This window comes from Salvelinus namaycush, chromosome 24 (genome assembly GCF_016432855.1).
Source record: "Salvelinus namaycush isolate Seneca chromosome 24, SaNama_1.0, whole genome shotgun sequence".
Classification (NCBI taxonomy): Eukaryota; Metazoa; Chordata; class Actinopteri; order Salmoniformes; family Salmonidae; genus Salvelinus; species Salvelinus namaycush.
Genome location: NC_052330.1, coordinates 31,433,639 through 31,457,076, shown reverse-complemented (window position 1 = coordinate 31,457,076; position 23,438 = coordinate 31,433,639). Strand labels below are relative to the sequence as shown.

Sequence of the window (23,438 nt, the reverse complement as noted above, 5' to 3'; positions counted from 1 at the left end):
TCAGAATGGATCACTATTTAATTAAATATCTCCATTTGTAGCGAACTTTAAAATAATTAATAATAAACTAATTTTAGAGCCGTCCTGGCGATCGTAATTTACATAGACTTTCTAGGGCTTTTTTTGGCACTGCTAGGATGCTACACATTAGCCGACCAGCAGAGCTCATGACTTCACGCTCCAGACCGGACACTAGGGGCCTGGTGTGTGTGTGTACTGTATGCATGGAAGTGTGTGTTTGTGTGTGTACTGTATGCATGGAAGTGTGTGTTTGTGTGTGTACTGTATGCATGTTAGTGAGTATGTGTGTGTGTGTGTGTGTGTGTGTGTGTGTGTGTGTGTGTGTGTGTGTGTGTGTGTGTGTGTGTGTGTGTGTGTGTGTGTGTGTGTGTGTGTGTGTGTGTACTGTATGCATGTTAGTGTGTGTGTGTCTCACCTAGAGAGCATGCCTAGTGGTGTGACGTTGAGAGAACCCATCAGCATGGCCAGAGACATCCCTGGAGCCTCTCGCTCTATCACCTCTTTAGTGGCCTGACGGAGACAGAGAGACAGAGAGAGACAGAGAGAGATAGAAATACGTGAATCAGTTATAGAACCCATTGCCCTTTATGGTTGTGAGGTCTGGGGTCCTCTCACCAACCAAGAATTCACAAAATGGGACAAACACCAAATTGAGACTCTGCATGCAGAATTCTGCAAAAAGATCCTCCGTGTACAACGTAGAACACCAAATAATGCATGCAGAGCAGAATTAGGCCGATACCCACTAATGATAAAAATCCAGAAAAGAGACGATACATTCTACAACCACCTGAAAGGAAGTGATTCCCAAAACCTTCCCTAACAAAGCCATCACCTACAGAGAGATGAACCTGGGGAAGAGTCCCCTAAGCAAGCTGGTCTTGGGGCTCCGTTCACAAACACAAACACACCCCACAGAGCCCCAGGACAGCAACACAATTAGACCCAAACAAATCATGAGAAAACAAAAAGAGAATTACTTGACACATTGGAAAGAATTAACAAAAAAACAGAGCGAACTAGGATGCTATTTGGCCCTAAAACAGAGAGTACACAGTGGCAGAATACCTGACCACTGTGACTGACCCAAACTTAAGGAAAGCTTTGACTATGTACAGACTCAGTGAGCATAGCCTTGCTATTGAGAAAGGCCGCAGTAGGCAGACCTGGCTCTCAAGAGAAGACAGGCTATGTGCACACTGCCCACAAAATGAGGTGGAAACTGAGCTGCACTTCCTAACCTCCTGGTATGACCATATTAGAGACACATATTTCCCTCAGATTACACAGATCCACAAAGAATTCGAAAACAAACCCAATTTTGACAAACTCCCATTTCTACTGGGTGAAATACCACAGTGTGCCACCACTGCAGCAAGATCTGTGACCTGTTGCCACAAGAAAAGGTCAACCAGTGAAGAACAAACACCATTGTAAATACAACCCATATTTATGCTTATTTATTTTCCCTTTTGTACATTAACCAGTTGTACATCGTTACAACACTGTATATATACATAATATGACATTTGTAATGTCTTTATTCTTTTGAAACTTCTGTATGTTAAATGTTTACTGTTAATTTTTATTGTTTATTTCACTTTTATATATTATCTACCTCACTTGCTTTGGCAATGTTAACATTTGTTTCCCATGCAATAAAGCCCCTTGAATTAAATTGATAGAGACAGAGACAGAGACAAAGACAAAGATAGAGACACAAATACAGACAGAGAGACAGAGAGAGAGAGAGAGAGAGACAGACAGACAGACAGAGAGCCAAACAGACAGACAGCCAGCCAGACAGAGAGCCAGCCAGACAGACAGAGAGACAGAGAGAGACAGACAGAGTTAGACAGCGAGAAAGAGCGAGACAGAGAGACCGAGAGAGACAGAGAGACCGAGAGAGACAGACAGAGCGAAAGAGAGAGAGAGAGAGAGAGAGAGCGAGCGAGCGAGAGACAGACAGCGAGAAAGAGTGAGTCAGAGACAGAGAGAAAGAGAAAGAGTGAATCAGAGATAGCGAGCCAGAGAGAGAGAGAGAGACACACAGAGAGAGATAGATGGAGAGAGAATGTATGATCATCCACGATACAATCACATTGCTTTCCACACTAGAAGACAGAGAGATGAGTACTGTATCATGGCATGGTGTCACACTACATATGTATGATCTTAATTTGATCACTCTTTTGCTGCGGAGTATTTTCTTGCACAGCGGAAAATGCAATCTTGTAGTTACTTCTAAAGTTAGAAATGTCCACTTTAAAAATGTATCAACCCTTACAAAAAAATCCATTAATGCTTTTCCTTTTGCTGCAGGATTATTTTTCATGGTGTAGCAAACTGGCTCAAATTAAGATCGTACATCTGAGGCTTGAAGAACACACAGCATTCTGGGTCAAATCACTCACCATTGGCAATAACCTATTAAAATACACTTCGAAAAAAAAAGTGCTATCTAGAACCTAAAAGGGTTATTCGGCTGTCCCCATAGGAGAACCCTTTGAAGAGAAGAGAGGAGAAAGAGAGGAGAGGAGAAAGAGAAGAGAGGAGAAAGAGAAGAGAGGAGAAAGAGAAGAGAGGAGAAAGAGAAGAGAGGAGAAAGAGAAGAGAAGAGAGGAGAAAGAGAAGAGAGGAGAAAGAGAAGAGAGGAGAAAGAGAAGAGAGGAGAAAGAGAAGAGGAGTACTTCAAAGAGTACCAGCCACTGATGAGGACTCAGGAGAGAGTGAGAGGGGGGAATAAGACAAGAGAGAGCGGAGAATAGGGGAGAATGGGGGAAGGGGAGACAGGGAGGGTGGATGAGAGAGGGGGGGTAGAGGAGGGTGTACAGGGGAGAGGGGGAGAGAGATATTGGGAGAAAGGAAGCGAGAGAAATAAAGAGGGAGGGGGAGAAATGGGGTGGTCAGGGAAAGAGAGAGGGTGAAAGAGGGAGAGAGATAATCCCCTGACACCTACAGTGAGTGGGATCATCACTAGAGAAGATGTGTGTAAATAGAGCCTTCATCATTAGACAGGACACAGGATACACCCCCCCCCCACCCACACACACACTGCTATCTTATAACATATGACTAAGTACTGTGTTTCTCCAACCCACCCACAAGTGTCCCAGTGGTAATGTATGAAGGGACTCCAGCAGTAATGTATGAAGGGACTCCAGTGGTAATGTATAAAGGGACTCCAGCAGTAATGTGTAAAGGGACTCCAGTGGTAATGTATAAAGGGACTCCAGCGGTAATGTATAAAGGGACTCCAGTGGTAATGTATAAAGGGACTTCAGTAGTAATGTATAAAGGGACTCCAGCAGTAATGTATGAAGGGACTCCAGTGGTAATGTATAAAGGGACTCAAGTGATAATGTATGAAGGGACTCCAGCGGTAATGTATGAAGGGACTCCAGCAGTAATGTATGAAGGGACTCCAGCGGTAATGTATAAAGGGACTCCAGCAGTAATGTATGAAGGGACTCCAGTGGTAATGTATAAAGGGACTCCAGCAGTAATGTGTAAAGGGACTCCAGTGGTAATGTATAAAGGGACTCCAGCGGTAATGTATAAAGGGACTCCAGCGGTAATGTATAAAGGGACCCCAGTGGTAATGTATAAAGGGACTCCAGTGGTAATGTATAAAGGGACTCCAGTGGTAATGTAGGAAGGGACTCCAGTGGTAATGTATAAAGGGACTCCAGTGGTAATGTATAAAGGGACTCCAGTGGTAATGTATGAATGTACTCCAGTGGTAATGTATGAAGGGACTCCAGTGGTAATGTATGAAGGGACTCCAGTGGTAATGTATGAAGGGACTCCAGTGGTAATGTATGAAGGGACTCCAGTGGTAATGTATGAAGGGACTCCAGTGGTAATGTATAAAGGGACTCCAGTGGTAATGTATAAAGGGACTCCAGTGGTAATGTATAAAGGGACTCCAGTGGTAATGTATGAAGGGACTTCAGTGGTAATGTATAAAGGGACTCCAGTGGTAATGTATAAAGGGACTCCAGTGGTAATGTATAAAGGGACTCCAGTGGTAATGTATGAAGGGACTCCAGTGGTACTTCTCAGAGCCACATGCTCTATCTGCCGGATGTGTGTATGTGTGTGTATGTGTGTGTGTATGTGTTAATCATCTATGGAGGCACCTTCATACCCCCCCATTGCCTCTTAAGAGCCTCCAACAAGATCCCAGATTTTAAAAAAGGCCAACTTTTCCACCTTATTTCCAATGAGGCTGAAGGCTGCGTAATTACACTGCATGATAATCAGAACTCAAACAAACATCTGGAATCAACCAACACAGACAGGACAGGCTCTGGTGGCTCTGAGCCTCAATGGGGCCCAGTTTCAGTGTGACATACATTTTGGATCTGCAAGTTAGTTTCATTTGAGACAAGGGGAGCTGGTGCAGATAAGAGGCAGTAGACACAGAGGAAACAAAACCTGTGACTGGTTAACACAGCAGGCTCAAATGTATAGGGTAATAGCAATAAATACAGCCGCCTTGACATACAGACAGGTTCACCAGAGGAGGCTGGTGAGAGGAATTATGGGAGGGAGGACAGGCTCACTGGAATGGAGTTAATGGAACGGAGTCAAACGTGTGGTTTCCATGTGTTTGATGTGTTTGATACCGTTTCATTTACTCCATTCCAGTCATTACAATGAGCCTGTCCTCCTATAGCTCCTCCCACCAGCCTTCTCTGAGGTGCACACACACACACACACACACACACACACACACACACACACACACACACACACACACACACACACACACACACACACACACACACACACACACACACACACACACACACACACACACTTACCTCAGGTGTGACATCGCGGGGAGCAAAGCCTGTCCCCCCGGTTGTCAAGATGAGATTGAGTTCTTTCTCATCACACCAGTCCACTAGAGTCTCCTGATGAGACAGACAGACAGATTGAGACACAGGATCTGATAGGCCCCTAGGTATATCTCATCTTGTGACATGAGTCTCATTGGCACGAATGGAGAGGATGTGACATACTGCTAAGAGGGTCATAGGGGTGATGATTCTAACTAAGAGGGTCATAGGGGTGATGATTCTAACTAAGAGGGTCATAGGGGTGATGATTCTAACTTAGAGGGTCATAGGGGTGATGATTCTAACTAAGAGGGTCATAGGGGTGATGATTCTAACTAAGAGGGTCATAGGGGTGATGATTCTAACTAAGAGGGTCATAGGGGTGATGATTCTAACTAAGAGGGTCATAGGGGTGATGATTCTAACTAAGAGGGTCATAGGGGTGATGATTCTAACTTAGAGGGTCATAGGGGTGATGATTCTAACTAAGAGGGTCATAGGGGTGATGATTCTAACTTAGAGGGTCATAGGGGTGATGATTCTAACTTAGAGGGTCATAGGGGTGATGATTCTAACTTAGAGGGTCATAGGGGTAATGATTCTAACTAAGAGGGTCATAGGGGTGATGATTCTAACTAAGAGGGTCATAGGGGTGACGATTCTAACTAAGAGGGTCATAGGGGTGATGATTCTAACTAAGAGGGTCATAGGGGTGACGATTCTAACTAAGAGGGTCATAGGGGTGATGATTCTAACTAAGAGGGTCATAGGGGTGATGATTCTAACTTAGAGGGTCATAGGGGTGATGATTCTAACTTAGAGGGTCATAGTGGTGATGATTCTAACTAAGAGGGTCATAGGGGTGATGATTCTAACTAAGAGGGTCATAGGGGTGATGATTCTAACTAAGAGGGTCATAGGGGTGATGATTCTAACTTAGAGGGTCATAGGGGTGATGATTCTAACTTAGAGGGTCATAGTGGTGATGATTCTAACTAAGAGGGTCATAGTGGTGATGATTCTAACTTAGAGGGTCATAGGGGTGATGATTCTAACTAAGAGGGTCATAGGGGTGATGATTCTAACTTAGAGGGTCATAGGGGTGATGATTCTAACTTAGAGGGTCATAGGGGTAATGATTCTAACTAAGAGGGTCATAGGGGTGATGATTCTAACTAAGAGGGTCATAGGGGTGATGATTCTAACTTAGAGGGTCATAGGGGTGATGATTCTAACTAAGAGGGTCATAGGGGTGATGATTCTAACTAAGAGGGTCATAGGGGTGATGATTCTAACTAAGAGGGTCATGGGGGTAATGATTCTAACTAAGAGGGTCATAGGGGTGATGATTCTAACTAAGAGGGTCATAGGGGTGATGATTCTAACTTAGAGGGTCATAGGGGTGATGATTCTAACTAAGAGGGTCATAGTGGTGATGATTCTAACTTAGAGGGTCATAGGGGTGATGATTCTAACTTAGAGGGTCATAGGTGTGGTGATTCTAACTAAGAGGGTCATGGGGGTAATGATTCTAACTAAGAGGGTCATAGGGGTGATGATTCTAACTTAGAGGGTCATAGGGGTGATGATTCTAACTAAGAGGGTCATAAGGGTGATGATTCTAACTTAGAGGGTCATAGGTGTGGGGATTCTAACTAAGAGGGTCATGGGGGTAATGATTCTAACTAAGAGGGTCATAGGGGTGATGATTCTAACTAAGAGGGTCATGGGGGTAATGATTCTAACTAAGAGGGTCATAGGGGTGATGATTCTAACTTAGAGGGTCATAGGGGTGATGATTCTAACTTAGAGGGTCATAGGGGTGATGATTCTAACTTAGAGGGTCATAGGGGTGATGATTCTAACTAAGAGGTTCATAGGGGTAATGATTCTAACTTAGAGGGTCATAGGGGTGATGATTCTAACTTAGAGGGTCATAGGGGTGATGATTCTAACTTAGAGGGTCATAGGGGTGATGATTCTAACTTAGAGGGTCATAGGGGTGATGATTCTAACTTAGAGGGTCATAGGGGTGATGATTCTAACTAAGAGGGTCATGGGGGTAATGATTCTAACTAAGAGGGTCATAGGGGTGACGATTCTAACTAAGAGGGTCATAGGGGTGACGATTCTAACTAAGAGGGTCATAGGGGTGATGATTCTAACTAAGAGGGTCATAGGGGTGATGATTCTAACTAAGAGGGTCATGGGGGTGACGATTCTAACTAAGAGGGTCATAGGGGTGATGATTCTAACTAAGAGGGTCATGGGGGTGACGATTCTAACTAAGAGGGTCATAGGGGTGATGATTCTAACTAAGAGGGTCATAGGGGTGATGATTCTAACTAAGAGGGTCATAGGGGTGATGATTCTAACTAAGAGGGTCATAGGGGTAATGATTCTAACTAAGAGGGTCATAGGGGTGATGATTCTAACTAAGAGGGTCATAGGGGTGATGATTCAAACTAAGAGGGTAATGGGGGTGATGATTCTAACTTAGAGGGTCATAGGGGTGATGATTCTAACTTAGAGGGTCATAGGGGTAATGATTCTAACTAAGAGGGTCATAGGGGTAATGATTCTAACTAAGAGGGTCATAGGGGTGATGATTCAAACTAAGAGGGTAATGGGGGTGACGATTCTAACTAAGAGGGTCATAGTGGTGATGATTCTAACTAAGAGGTTCATAAGGATGGTGATTTTAACTAAGAATAATAATTTGTCTCACAGTAGGACTACTGATCTAGTATTAGTTTTTCCTTTCAGATTATAACGATTAAGATTACATGGACATGGGGAAACATGATCCTAGATCAGCACCCCTCATTTTATTGGTCACACACACATATTTAGCAGATGTTATTGCGGGAGTAGTGAAATGCTTGTGTTCCTAGCTCCAGCAGTTCAGAAATATCGAACAATTCAACATGATTCCAAGTAAGAGGGTCATAGGGGTGAGGATTCTAACTAAGAGGGTCATGGGGTGACAGGTAGCCTAGTGGTTAGAGCGTTGGACTAGTAACCGAAAGGTTGCAAGATCAAATCCCTGAGCTGACAAAGTAAACATCTGTTGTTCTGCCCCTGAACAAGGCAGTTAACCCACTGTTCCTAGGCCGTCATTGAAAATAAGAATTTGTTCTTAACTGACTTGCCTTGTTAAACAAAGGAAAAAATGGGGTCAAAAAGTATTTGAACTATTTAAAATACTTAAGCCTTGTTTCATTGAGGTTGTCTGTTGATAGACAAACAGGTAGAAATTCAAGATTCATCTTACCTTGATCTGGTCGATTTCATCTGGTACGATCTTATAGGCTGAAATAGAGCCCCCAAGCCTGAGAGAGAGAGATAGAGACATCAGGACACAGTCTGTCACAATTCAGATGTGAAACTAGAAACCTAAAGTGTGTTACTAACAGTCTTCAAAACACTCACTAGGCTCACGACTCCAGATACACAACCCAAGAGCTTTTAAACACAACCCAAGAGCTTTTAAACACAACCCAAGAGCTTTTAAACACAACCCAAGAGCTTTTAAACACAACCCAAGAGCTTTTAAACAAATCCAACTGCTGTTATTTCCCCCAAGCAAGCATGAGAGAGAGAGAGCCTCCTTTCATACATCTACAGAGTATCTGTATATAAGAGGCAGTATGACATAAAGAAATCAATGTCAGTGTAATTGCATGCCACCAGCATAACTCTGTCTGTCTGGGGTTAGGCCTAAACTTCTCTTCCTTTAGACAGGCTATATATACTGTATATATAGTTATTAAAATATATCATACATAGGACACATAAGCCTACAGGCCTTTGCATGCAATACCATGATACATTTAGTGCTCAAATCTCTGACAGCTGAACCGTGATGTGGACAATTATTGTTTTAGGAAAGTAACCTAACACGGGCTGTTTTTAAGGACACGTAAATGTGGCTCATTTGGCCAATGTCCCTCGTTTATTGATGGCGCTGGCTGCGCCAGGTTGGATCTGAATACAGATGATGTCCATGTCCCTGTCATGTTGGCCGGCGTCACATTTTCCTCAAGCAAACTCTGAAATGGCATATTGTTTTTAATGAAGACTTTAGAATATTCACATGAAAATTTGGCGCCAATTGGATGGAAACCTAGCTATAGACACCCTAAAGACTCTGATAAGTGTGCTAGTCCATGTCTCTTTGGTTAATCCTGCACATCCTTGTTCACCAGCAGTCCCAAACATCTAAAGACTAAGCTACCAGCCAAACAAGTTTGTAAGAATTGTACTTTAAACTCCCCCCTCATACGAATGTGGAGTTTGAGCATTTTCCCATCTCCATCACTGTGATGTGTCTGTATCTATGTAATTGTACATGTATTTATATAAAAACATAGGGACTACAATGGAAATAAATTTGCGACATTAATGTGCAATCCAGGTCATCTTTGTGTATATGTAGATTTTTAACTGACAAATAAAATCAATCAATCAATACAAACTGTGCAGCGGCCAATTGATGAATGGAAAGAGACATCTGTTGCAAAACACCAAAAAGTTGAATGACCATTCGGAGATGGTCAATCCAATCCTTCGATACTGGGTAAACCTGCAAGGTAGGGAGAGATGTATTTTCTGTTTGTCGAGATTTACATAGTCTATTTATTGTGGTGTTGACCGTGTTGAAAACAAAAAACAATATTGTTGAAGTGTGTGTAAAATTACTTTATATAATTATCAGATTGCCCTCTAGTTGATAATTGTCTGCAACCGGCTCTGATCGGAGTGTAATGAAACAGGCAGGGAGAGTGAGCTTGTCTGTGGTGGTCGGCGAACCCTCAACCTTCTGGCCCGTAGCCCTGCGTGGCATCGACTGTGCCACAAAAGGATACTGAAGCGACTTAGTCGATATCCACATTTATAAATACAGGGTCGTTACAGTTATTATCGGTCGTAAACATTATTTTGAGTTAATCATATGATGGGGAGGGTGTTCAATTTATTTTACGGTACAATGGGGGGGTCATGTGAAAATATTTTGACCTTTGGGAGGGAGCCAGGAGAAGGCCTAGAGAGTCACAAACATTGAGGGAAGGAGAGCAGTGAATGGCTTTGAACGTCCCCTCCTGAAAGGCATTCCTAAAGACGGCCCACTAGGGAGATCTCACACAAGGAGTCTGCTCTCGAGCGGTGTACCACGGCGCTCTCCGGTGGCCAGCTCAGATATTGCAGAAAAAGGAGAAGACTGGCAGGCTGAAAGTGAAACAGCTCCACACACAGACACAGACACTCTAAATGGTCGGGAGTGTGAAGGATTTACTCTCAGCGATGAGGTGTGTACGTGTGTGTGTTTGTGTGTACGTGTGTGTGTTTGTGCGTACTCGGGCTTTTTAGACAGTGTGTTTCACCCCGGGAAAGAAAAGGACCTGTCAGGACAAATCACTTCTCTGTAGGTTTTATCCCCTGTCTCCCTGTTTCAGCCCAAATGAAAATATGCTGAACACAAATAACTAGGGTTCCTTCCCACCACCCGTTTCCTAGGCAACCCCATTCTATCTGAAGCCTCTGGTTGCCTCGTGCATGGTTTATCATGAGTGTGTGTTTGCTTCGTCGCAGTGTTTCGGGATGCCCTGTCTCTGACGTGTGTGTATGTGTGTTGTTAAATACAAGTGTACAGTGGGGAGAACAAGTATTTGATACACTGCCGATTTTGCAGGTTTTCCTACTTACAAAGCATGTAGAGGTCTGTAATTTTTATCACTTCAACTGTGAGAGACGGAATCTAAAACAAAAATCCAGAAAATCACATTGTATGATTTTTAAGTAATTCATTTGCATTTTATTGCATGACATAAGTATTTGATACATCAGAAAAGCAGAACTTAATATTAGGTACAGAAACCTTTGTTTGCAATTACAGAGATCATACGTTTCCTGTAGTTCTTGACCAGGTTTGCACACACTGCAGCAGGGATTTTGGCCCACTCCTCCATACAGACCTTCTCCAGATCCTTCAGGTTTCGGGGCTGTCACTGGGCAATACGGACTTTCAGCTCCCTCCAAAGATTTTCTATTGGGTTCAGGTCTGGAGACTGGCTAGGCCACTCCAGGACCTTGAGATGCTTCTTACGGAGCCACTCCTTAGTTGCCCTGGCTGTGTGTTTCGGGTCGTTGTCATGCTGGAAGACCCAGCCACGACCCATCTTCAATGCTCTTACTGAGGGAAGGAGGTTGTTGGCCAAGATCTCGCGATACATGGCCCCATCCATCCTCCCTTCAATACGGTGCAGTCGTCCTGTCCCCTTTGCAGAAAAGCATCCCCAAAGAATGATGTTTCCACCTCCATGCTTCACGGTTGGGATGGTGTTCTTGGGGTTGTACTCATCCTTCTTCTTCCTCCAAACACGGCGAGTGGAGTTTAGACCAAAAAGCTCTATTTTTGTCTCATCAGACCACATGACCTTCTCCCATTCCTCCTCTGGATCATCCAGATGGTCATTGGCAAACTTCAGACGGGCCTGGACATGCGCTGGCTTGAGAAGGGGGACCTTGCGTGCGCTGCAGGATTTTAATCCATGATGGCGTAGTGTGTTACTAATGGTTTTCTTTGAGACTGTGGTCCCAGCTCTCTTCCGGTCATTGACCAGGTCCTGCCGTGTAGTTCTGGGCTGATCCCTCACCTTCCTCATGATCATTGATGCCCCACGAGGTGAGATCTTGCATGGAGCCCCAGACCGAGGGTGATTGACCGTCATCTTGAACTTCTTCCATTTTCTAATAATTGCGCCAACAGTTGTTGCCTTCTCACCAAGCTGCTTGCCTATTGTCCTGTAGCCCATCCCAGCCTTGTGCAGGCCTACAATTGTATCCCTGATGTCCTTACACAGCTCTCTGGTCTTGGCCATTGTGGAGAGGTTGGAGTCTGTTTGATTGAGTGTGTGGACAGGTGTCTTTTATACAGGTAACGAGTTCAAACAGGTGCAGTTAATACAGGTAATGAGTGGAGAACAGGAGGGCTTCTTAAAGAAAAACTAACAGGTCTGTGAGAGACGGAATTCTTACTGGTTGGTAGGTGATCAAATACTTATGTCATGCAATAAAATGCAAATTAATTACTGAAAAATCATACAATGTGATTTTCTGGATTTTTGTTTTAGATTCCATCTCTCACAGTTGAAGTGTACCTATGATAAAAATTACAGACCTCTACATGCTTTGTAAGTAGGAAAACCTGCAAAATCGGCAGTGTATCAAATATTTGTTCTCCCCACTGTATGTGTGTGTGTTCATGTGCGTGTGTGTGCTTGCGCGTGCTTCTGTTGTTGCGTACTGGTATACAGTATATGTGTGTAGCAGTCATTGGGGACATGTGTTTTCCAGAGCAGAGTGTGTACATTGATGCACAGCTGACTTCTCATGGTTTTACCAATCTGCCTTCAGACTCTGACGTTTATCTACGCTTCTCCAAACGTCAAATTCTGAAGTTCATCTAAACGTATAATTTCGAAGTTAAGGGTTAACATTTTGAATAGGGTTAAAACATTAAGTTTAGGCATTCATTCTGAATGGTTGGGTTAAGGGTTAGGATAGGGTAATAAAACATTGTGAATGGTTGGGTTAAGGGTTAGGATAGGGTAATAAAACATTGTGAATGGTTGGGTTAAGGGTTAGGACAGGGTAATAAAACATTGTGAATGGTTAGGTTAAGGGTTAGGATAGGGTAATAAAACATTGTGAATGGTTGGGTTAAGGGTTAGGATAGGGTAATAAAACATTGTGAATGGTTGGGTTAAGGGTTAGGATAGGGTAATAAAACATTGTGAATGGTTGGGTTAAGGGTTAGGATAGGGTAATAAAACATTGTGAATGGTTGTGTTAAGGGTTAGGATAGGGTAATAAAACATTGTGAATGGTTGGGTTAAGGGTTAGGATAGGGTAATAAAACATTGTGAATGGTTAGGTTAAGGGTTAGGATAGGGTAATAAAACATTGTGAATGGTTGGGTTAAGGGTTAGGACAGGGTAATAAAACATTGTGAATGGTTGGGTTAAGGGTTAGGATAGGGTAATCAAACATTGTGAATGGTTAGATTAAGGGTTAGGATAGGGTAATACAACATTGTGAATGGTTGGGTTAAGGGTTAGGATAGGGTAATAAAACATTGTGAATGGTTGGGTTGGTAGATGATGGACTGTAGGTACCTAGATGATGGACTGTAGGTACCTAGATGATGGACTGTAGGTACCTAGATGATGGACTGTAGGTACCTAGATGATGTCCTGTAGGTACCTAAATGATGGACTGTAGGTACCTAGATGATGGACTGTAGGTACCTAGATGATGGACTGTAGGTACCTAGATGATGGACTGTAGGTACCTAGATGATGGACTGTAGGTACCTAGATGATGTCCTGTAGGTACCTAGATGATGTCCTGTAGGTACCTAGATGATGTCCTGTAGGTACCTAGATGATGGACTGTAGGTACGTGAGATCCAGAAAACAAATAAAGACACAACCCACCAACCAATACCCCTTACCCCTGCCATCAAACACACACACATCTGCGAACCAAATGTTCAGGTCTGTGGGCCTGCTCTATGATGAGGCTCTATGATGAGGCTCATCTGCTGTAGTGGTGTTGTTGTGGGCCTGCTCTATGATGAGGCTCTATGATGAGGCTCATCTGCTGTAGTGGTGTTGTTGTGGGCCTGCTCTATGATGAGGCTCTATGATGAGGCTCATCTGCTGTAGTGGTGTCGTTGTGGGCCTGCTCTATGATGAGGCTCTATGATGAGACCCATCTGCTGTAGTGGTGTCGTTGTGGGCCTGCTCTATGATGAGGCCCATCTGCTGTAGTGGTGTCGTTGTGGGCCTGCTCTATGATGAGGCTCTATGATGAGGCTCATCTGCTGTAGTGGTGTTGTTGTGGGCCTGCTCTATGATGAGGCTCTATGATGAGACCCATCTGCTGTAGTGGTGTCGTTGTGGGCCTGCTCTATGATGAGGCTCATCTGCTGTAGTGGTGTCGTTGTGGGCCTGCTCTATGATGAGGCTCTATGATGAGGCTCATCTGCTGTAGTGGTGTTGTTGTGGGCCTGCTCTATGATGAGGCTCTATGATGAGGCTCATCTGCTGTAGTGGTGTTGTTGTGGGCCTGCTCTATGATGAGGCTCATCCGCTGTAGTGGTGTCGTTGTGGGCCTGCTCTATGATGAGGCTCATCTGCTGTAGTGGTGTTGTTGTGGGCCTGCTCTATGATGAGGCTCTATGATGAGGCTCATCTGCTGTAGTGGTGTCGTTGTGGGCCTGCTCTATGATGAGGCTCTATGATGAGGCTCATCTGCTGTAGTGGTGTCGTTGTGGGCCTGCTCTATGATGAGGCTCTATGATGAGGCTCATCTGCTGTAGTGGTGTTGTTGTGGGCCTGCTCTATGATGAGGCTCTATGATGAGGCCCATCTGCTGTAGTGGTGTCGTTGTGGGCCTGCTCTATGATGAGGCTCTATGATGAGGCTCATCTGCTGTAGTGGTGTCGTTGTGGGCATGCTCTATGATGAGGCTCTATGATGAGACCCATCTGCTGTAGTGGTGTCGTTGTGGGCCTGCTCTATGATGAGGCTCATCTGCTGTAGTGGTGTTGTTGTGGGCCTGCTCTATGATGAGGCTCTATGATGAGGCTCTATGATGAGGCTCATCTGCTGTAGTGGTGTTGTTGTGGGCCTGCTCTATGATGAGGCTCTATGATGAGGCCCATCTGCTGTAGTGGTGTCGTTGTGGGCCTGCTCTATGATGAGGCTCTATGATGAGGCTCATCTGCTGTAGTGGTGTTGTTGTGGGCCTGCTCTATGATGAGGCTCTATGATGAGGCACATCTCCTGTAGTGGTGTTGTTGTGGGCCTGCTCTATGATGAGGCCCATCTGCTGTAGTGGTGTTGTTGTGGGCCTGCTCCATCTGCTGTAGTGGTGTTGTTGTGGGCCTGCTCTATGATGAGGCTCTATGATGAGGCTCATCTGCTGTAGTGGTGTCGTTGTGGGCCTGCTCTATGATGAGGCTCTATGATGAGGCTCATCTGCTGTAGTGGTGTCGTTGTGGGCCTGCTCTATGATGAGGCTCTATGATGAGGCTCATCTGCTGTAGTGGTGTTGTTGTGGGCCTGCTCTATGATGAGGCTCTATGATGAGGCTCATCCGCTGTAGTGGTGTCGTTGTGGGCCTGCTCTATGATGAGGCTCTATGATGAGGCTCATCTGCTGTAGTGGTGTCGTTGTGGGCCTGCTCTATGATGAGGCTCTATGATGAGGCTCATCTGCTGTAGTGGTGTCGTTGTGGGCATGCTCTATGATGAGGCTCTATGATGAGACCCATCTGCTGTAGTGGTGTTGTTGTGGGCCTGCTCTATGATGAGGCCCATCTGCTGTAGTGGTGTTGTTGTGGGCCTGCTCTATGATGAGGCTCATCTGCTGTAGTGGTGTCGTTGTGGGCCTGCTCTATGATGAGGCTCTATGATGAGGCTCATCTGCTGTAGTGGTGTTGTTGTGGGCCTGCTCTATGATGAGGCTCTATGATGAGGCACATCTCCTGTAGTGGTGTTGTTGTGGGCCTGCTCTATGATGAGGCCCATCTGCTGTAGTGGTGTTGTTGTGGGCCTGCTCCATCTGCTGTAGTGGTGTTGTTGTGGGCCTGCTCTATGATGAGGCTCTATGATGAGGCTCATCTGCTGTAGTGGTGTCGTTGTGGGCCTGCTCTATGATGAGGCTCTATGATGAGGCTCATCTGCTGTAGTGGTGTCGTTGTGGGCCTGCTCTATGATGAGGCTCTATGATGAGGCTCATCTGCTGTAGTGGTGTTGTTGTGGGCCTGCTCTATGATGAGGCTCTATGATGAGGCTCATCCGCTGTAGTGGTGTCGTTGTGGGCCTGCTCTATGATGAGGCTCTATGATGAGGCTCATCTGCTGTAGTGGTGTCGTTGTGGGCCTGCTCTATGATGAGGCCCATCTGCTGTAGTGGTGTTGTTGTGGGCCTGCTCCATCTGCTGTAGTGGTGTTGTTGTGGGCCTGCTCTATGATGAGGCTCTATGATGAGGCTCATCTGCTGTAGTGGTGTCGTTGTGGGCCTGCTCTATGATGAGGCTCTATGATGAGGCTCATCTGCTGTAGTGGTGTCGTTGTGGGCCTGCTCTATGATGAGGCTCTATGATGAGGCTCATCTGCTGTAGTGGTGTTGTTGTGGGCCTGCTCTATGATGAGGCTCTATGATGAGGCTCATCCGCTGTAGTGGTGTCGTTGTGGGCCTGCTCTATGATGAGGCTCTATGATGAGGCTCATCTGCTGTAGTGGTGTCGTTGTGGGCCTGCTCTATGATGAGGCTCTATGATGAGGCTCATCTGCTGTAGTGGTGTCGTTGTGGGCCTGCTCTATGATGAGGCTCTATGATGAGGCTCATCTGCTGTAGTGGTGTTGTTGTGGGCCTGCTCTATGATGAGGCTCTATGATGAGGCTCATCTGCTGTAGTGGTGTCGTTGTGGGCCTGCTCTATGATGAGGCTCTATGATGAGGCTCATCTGCTGTAGTGGTGTCGTTGTGGGCCTGCTCTATGATGAGGCTCTATGATGAGGCTCATCTGCTGTAGTGGTGTTGTTGTGGGCCTGCTCTATGATGAGGATCATCTGCTGTAATGGTGTCATTAATAATGCATGGCCCTTGTACAAGGCTCTCCATCACACACACACACACACACACACACACACACACACACACACACACACACACACACACACACACACACACACACACACACACACACACACACACACACACACACACACACACACACACACACACACACTAAACTACTACAGAACAGTAGAGCCTGACAGTGATAGTAGTGACGTAGGGAAGCGCTCAAGGGTCAAGAATTCCTTTCAACATGTCATAAGTGAGAGGGGGTATGTTTGAGGCGACATACCACCAGCCAGTGTTGAGTGCTCTGAGTGCTCTATAAGGGGCTACACTCACTGTAACACTCACACATTGAACACTAGCTAAAATACACACACTCCCCCACCACACAGACCTAGACTAACACAGAGATACACTAAAGAACAATCCAACCATATTTAGGACACATAGGGGAGAGAGGGTTAAGTTGAGCCATTTTTGACATTCAGCATTTCTCCGTCAAGGGAAATATAGTATTCTTTATAACAAAGATATCTACGTATATATTCAGGATGTTGTGTAACCCTGGAAACAATCAGAAGTCATGTAAACATAACAGTTTTGAAAAGATAACTTGTCCAAAAAAAAGCGGTCTCTTGGGTCTCTTGGCACAACTTACCCAGGTATGGGGTAAATTGAGCCACGAAACAGGGGAAGTTAAGCTGCCTATACATGTATCTTCTTCATGAAATATCACCACTACCTTTTTAATTAAATTAAAACCATGTCTGTCTTTATTTCCCAAACACAATTACAATCATTTGTCTTTTGATAATTTTAACACTTTTAAACACAGGTGTAACACCTAACAAAGTTAGCTCCTGAGTGGCCAGCGTCGTCCGGGTTCATTGTAAATAAGAATTTGTTCTCAACTGACTTGCCTAGTTAAATAAAGGTTAAATTAAACAAACAGATTACATTACCCATGGGAAGAAAACATGTACATTGGCTCACCTTACCCCATGGCCATTGGGGTAAGGCAAACTTACTGCAAGGCAAACATTTTGACTATATTTGCCCACACAGCTACAAGGATGCACTTTAATGCTGGGTTTAGGACCTCATATTGAAGGTTATAGAGACCCCAACTGATGTATAGAACAATCTTTAAATTATCTACTTTGGTTTAGATACAAGCATCATGAAACCTCTAACACAAATTAATTAATTTGACTTTGTGAAAATCCATTTTTTTGACCACTTTTTCTATGTGAATTCTTCCTTCTCAGACTCCATGATTTGATGACCTCTTCTTAAACATTTGGTCAAATTCTAAGTTTTATGTATGGTTTCCTAGAAACAAGGGCGGCTCAACTTACCCCACTCTCCCCTTCTCTATATACCCCATACTGCAGACATAATCTGTACTGTGCTGGCTGGGATTTGTCTTTCACGTTGTCCTTTCCAGCACTCACCTTGGCTCAGAAGTATAAATATGGGTCAGATGATATCTCTTTCTCTCTGAACTCTCTGTCACGCCCTGACCTGAGATATCTCTGTTTTCTTTATATTTTGGCTAGGTCAGGGTGTGACTAGGGTGGGTACGTTCGTTTTTGTATTGTCTAGGGTTTTTTGTATGTCTAGGGGTTTTGTAGGTCTAGGTGATTTGTATGTCTATGGTGGCCTGATATGGTTCCCAATCAGAGGCAGCTGTTTATCGTTGTCTCTGATTGGGGATCATATTTAGGTAGCCATTTTCCCTTTGGTGTTCGTGGGTTCTTGTTCTATGTTTAGTTGCCTGTCTGCACTACTCATATTAGCTTCACGGTTCGTTTTGTTATTTTGTTTGTTTGTTCAGTGTTCATTCTTTTAATAAATAGAATGTACGCATACAACACTGCGCCTTGGTCCGATTCATACGACGAACGTGACACTATCTAATCCCCCTCCAACACATTATTTGCCTCAACCTGGGATACCATCACCTGACAAGTCCATGCACAGCAGATAATATCCACTATAACACATGTATGGCATGGCAAGCAGGTGCTAATTAATTAAGGCTAGCACAGGCCAGTGAATGCTAACACTGGCTAAAACAGGCTAGCACAGGCTAGCAAAGAAACTTTCACAGTCTAGCATTAGCTAGCTTAGCCTAGTGTGCTAATTTAGAGCACAACCAGTGGTCCTGTCTCTGCCTACTTCCAGTGATGGCTGTTCTGTGGGTGAAATTAGCGCATTGTCAGCCATCTGATTCATACAACCGCTACTTTTACCCGTGACAATTTGTAAAATTGACAAAAGGATGTTACAACAAGTCACTGGAGGGCGGCGAGCCCCCAGGAGGATATTCAGACAACCTTCAACACACACACACACACACACACACACACACACACACACACACACACACACACACACACACACACACACACACACACACACACACACACACACACACACACGTGACAGAACGCCCATACACACACCGGCGTGCATGCACACACACACACACACACACACACACACACACACACACACACACACACACACACACACACACACACACACACACACACACACACACACACACACACACACACACACACACACACACATGTCTATGTGTCCCACACACGGTGTGCTGTGGCACATTGTGACCCATGTTTGTGTGTCTAGCTGGTCATCCTGATGGATGAAGTGACATGTAACAAAGCCTGGCACAGCTCAGCACGGCTCAGAACGGCTCAGCACGGCTCAGCACAGCTCAGAGAGGGGAGGGGAAGAGAGGGTCACACACAGTCTACATCAGTTACCAGGACCTTAATACACCAGACATGGACACACTCTGGCTAACCAGCATGGTCCTCAACACTGACGCACACGCACACACACAGACACACACACACACACACAATTACGCATCCAGGCATACACACACGCTTACACAGCACCCCCCCCCCCCCCCCCCCCCCCCCCCTCCCCGCAACACAACCCCCCCCCCCCCCATATCTGTACACACTAATGAGTGTGTGACAGCCTGGTTGACAGTCTAGTTAGTTAGTGGTGTCCCAATACAGCGTGACGTAAAAGACATGGCACAGGATTCCAAATAACACACTACAGGATATTACAGGCAGACTGGGCTGGGGATGGGCTCTATGACACATCTACACTGATACACCCTGGCACATCTACACTGATACACCCTGGTACATCTACACTAACACACCCTGACACATCTACACTGATACACCCTGGCACATCTATACTAACACACCCTGGCACATCTACACTGATACACCCTGACACATCTACACTGATACACCCTGGCACATCTACACTGATACACCCTGGTACATCTACACTAACACACCCTGACACATCTACACTGATACACCCTGGCACATCTACACTGATACACCCTGGTACATCTACACTGATACACCCTGACACATCTACACTGATACACCCTGGCACATCTACACTAACACACCCTGACACATCTACACTGATACACCCTGGCACATCTACACTAATACACCGTGACACATCTACACTAATACACCCTGGCACATCTACACTGATACACCCTGGCACATCTACACTGATACACCCTGGCACATCTACACTAACACACCCTGACACATCTACACTGATACACCCTGACACATCTACACTGATACACCCTGGCACATCTACACTGATACACCCTGACACATCTACACTGATACACCCTGGCACATCTACACTAACACACCCTGACACATCTACACTAATACACCCTGGCACATCTACACTACCACACCCTGACACATCTACACTGATACACCCTGGCACATCTACACTAACACACCCTGACACATCTACACTGAAACAACCTGGCACATCTACACTAATACACCCTGCACATCTACACTAATACACCCTGGCACATCTACACTGATACACCCTGGCACATCTACACTAACACACCCTGGCACATCTACACTAACAGACCCTGACACATCTACACCCTGACACATCTACACTGATACACCCTGACACATCTACACGTACACACCCTGGCACATCTACACTGATACACCCTGACACATCTACACTAACAGACCCTGCCACATCTACACCCTGACACATTTACACATCTACACCCTGACACATCTACACTGATACACCCTGGCACATCTACACCCTACACATCTACACATCTACACCCTACACCCTGATACACCCTGACACATCTACACGTACACACCCTGGCACATATACACTGATACACCCTGACACATCTACACTAACAGACCCTGACACATCTACACCCTGACACATTTACACATCTACACTGATACACCCTGGCACATCTACACCCTACACATCTACACATCTACACCCTACACCCTGATACACCCTGACACATCTACACGTACACACCCTGGCACATCTACACTGATACACCCTGGTACATCTGTGTGTGTGTGTGTGTGTGTGTGTGTGTGTGTGTGTGTGTGTGTGTGTGTGTGTGTGTGTGTGTGTGTGTGTGTGTTGTAGCATGGTCCCAGTGTTGGATGTAGACTGTGCTGGGGGTTTAGAGTTGGAAGACTTACAGGGAGGGGTCGTGCACCAGATCTTTTAGGTTGATTCCACTGCGGTCCTCTGCCAGGTTCCTAAAACAGCTGTCACTCACTGGATGAAGAGAACGAGAGAGAGAGAGCGAGAGAGAACGAGAGAAAGCGAGAGAGAGAGCGAGAAATCATCAGTAAAGTGGAGCAATATATAGAGATTACAAAATAATATCCCCCAGTCCACACAGACAGACAGACAGACACACACACACACACACACAGAGACACATCTGCAACCGCTGTGTTCTATGACTTTTGAGCAGGTGTGAGCCACATGAGTCATCATTATGCTCAGAGATAGAATAACAGAGAGAGAGAGAGAGAGAGAGAGAGAGAGAGAGAGAGAGAGAGAGAGAGAGAGAGAGAGAGAGAGAGAGAGAGAGAGAGAGAGAGAGAGAGAGAGAGAGAGAGAGAGTGAGACTTCCTAAGAAAGAGACACGGTGTTTCATGGTATAAGTGATTACTATGGCACTTATAGTATATAAGATATACAAATACACCTTTATAAATAGACTGACTTAGAAAGTGACAAAGAGTAGTGCTATCATCGCTGCACTCCACTAACTCCAAAACACTACCAGTAAGGACAGTTGGACACCAGGAAAATTGTTACATTTCTAACCACTGATGGAGAGCAGGAGGGGGAAAGAGAGAGAGAGATGGTGGGGGAATGAGAGCAAAATGGCTGAGGGGATATGAGGAGAATGAGAGAGAGAGGGGTGAGAGAGAGGGAGGAGAGAGAGGGAGGAGGGTAAGGAAAATGAGAGAGAGGGGGATGAGAGGAGGTAAAATGGATTGCTGTAGGGACGGAGGTAAACAGAGAGTGTAGGCCAGTGCTCTGGGCTCTGGCAAATAAATGTGAGAGTGCTGACATTTGCAGAGAGAGAGAGAGAGAAAGAAAGAGGGAGAGGGAACAGGGAGCAAACACTACCCTGATTTACAAGGGCAATGCTGTGTGTGTGTGTGTGTGTGTGTGTGTGTGTGTGTGTGTGTGTGTGTGTGTGTGTGTGTGTGTGTGTGTGTGTGTGTGTGTAAGGGGGGACTTCCCTTCAGACTGCAGTATTCCTTACAATCACAACCACCCCTCCTCAGTCTCTCTCACCCAGATACCCCTCCTCAGTCTCTCTCACCCAGCTACCCCTCCTCAGTCTCTCTCACCCAGATACCCCTCCTCAGTCTCTCTCACCCAGATACCCCTCCTCAGTCTCTCTCACCCAGATACCCCTCCTCAGTCTCTCTCACCCAGCTACCCTTCCTCAGACTCTCTCACCCAGATACCCCTCCTCAGTCTCTCTCACCCAGCTACCCCTCAGTCTCTCTCACCCAGATACCCCTCCTTAGTCTCTCTCACCCAGCTACCACCCCCCAGTCTCTCTCACCCAGATACCCCTCCTCAGTCTCTCTCACCCAGATACCCCTCCTCAGTCTCTCTCACCCAGCTACCCCTCAGTCTCTCTCACCCAGCTACCCCTCCTCAGTCTCTCACCCAGCTACCCCTCCTCAGTCTCTCTCACCCAGATACCCCTCCTTAGTTTCTCACCCAGCTACCGCTCCTGTCTTCAGTCTCTCACCCAGCTACCCCTCCTGCCTTCAGCCTTTCTCACCCAGCAACCCCTCCTGTCTTCAGTCTCTCACCTAGCTACCCCTCCTGTCTTCAGTCTTTCTCACCCAGCTACCCCTCCTGTCTTCAGTCTTTCTCACCCAGCTACCCCTCCTGTCTTCAGTCTCTCAACCAGCTACCCCTCCTCAGTCTTCAGTCTCTCACCCAGCTACCCCTCCTGTCTTCAGTCTCTCACCCAGCTACCCCTCCTGTTTTCAGTCTCTCACCCAGCTACCCCCCCTCAGTCTGTCTCTCAGCCAGCAACCCCTCCTGTCTTCAGTCTCTCACCCAGCAACCCCTCCTCTGCCTTCAGTCTCTCACCCAGCTACCCCTCCTCAGTCTCTCTCACCCAGCTACCCCTCCTCAGTCTCTCTCACCCAGATACCCCTCCTTAGTTTCTCTCACCCAGCTACCCCTCCTCAGTCTCTCACCTAGCTACCCCTCCTCAGTCTCTCTCACCCAGCTACCCCTCCTCAGTCTCTCTCACCCAGCTACCCCTCCTCAGTCTCTCCCACCCAGATACCCCTCCTTAGTCTCTCTCACCCAGCTACCACCCCCCAGTCTCTCTCACCCAGATACCCCTCCTCAGTCTCTCTCACCCAGATACCCCTCCTCAGTCTCTCTCACCCAGCTACCCCTCCTCAGTCTCTCTCACCCAGCTACCCCTCCTGTCTTCAGTCTCTCAACCACCTACCCCTCCTGTCTTCAGTCTCT

General features: G+C 45.9%; 1 protein-coding gene across 1 annotated transcript in view; it reads right to left on the bottom strand.

The window, feature by feature from the left end:
• LOC120019391 (gephyrin-like) overlaps nucleotides 1-23,438 on the bottom strand; it is a 68,864-nt gene that overhangs the window by 23,036 nt on the left and 22,390 nt on the right. The window contains exons 2-5 of the mRNA XM_038962679.1: nucleotides 21,107-21,185; nucleotides 8,143-8,200; nucleotides 4,851-4,943; nucleotides 437-531 (exon numbers count right to left, since the gene is read on the bottom strand). Of these exons, the coding sequence (XP_038818607.1) occupies nucleotides 437-531; nucleotides 4,851-4,943; nucleotides 8,143-8,200; nucleotides 21,107-21,185 (325 nt within the window). The remainder of the gene's footprint in view (nucleotides 1-436; nucleotides 532-4,850; nucleotides 4,944-8,142; nucleotides 8,201-21,106; nucleotides 21,186-23,438) is intronic.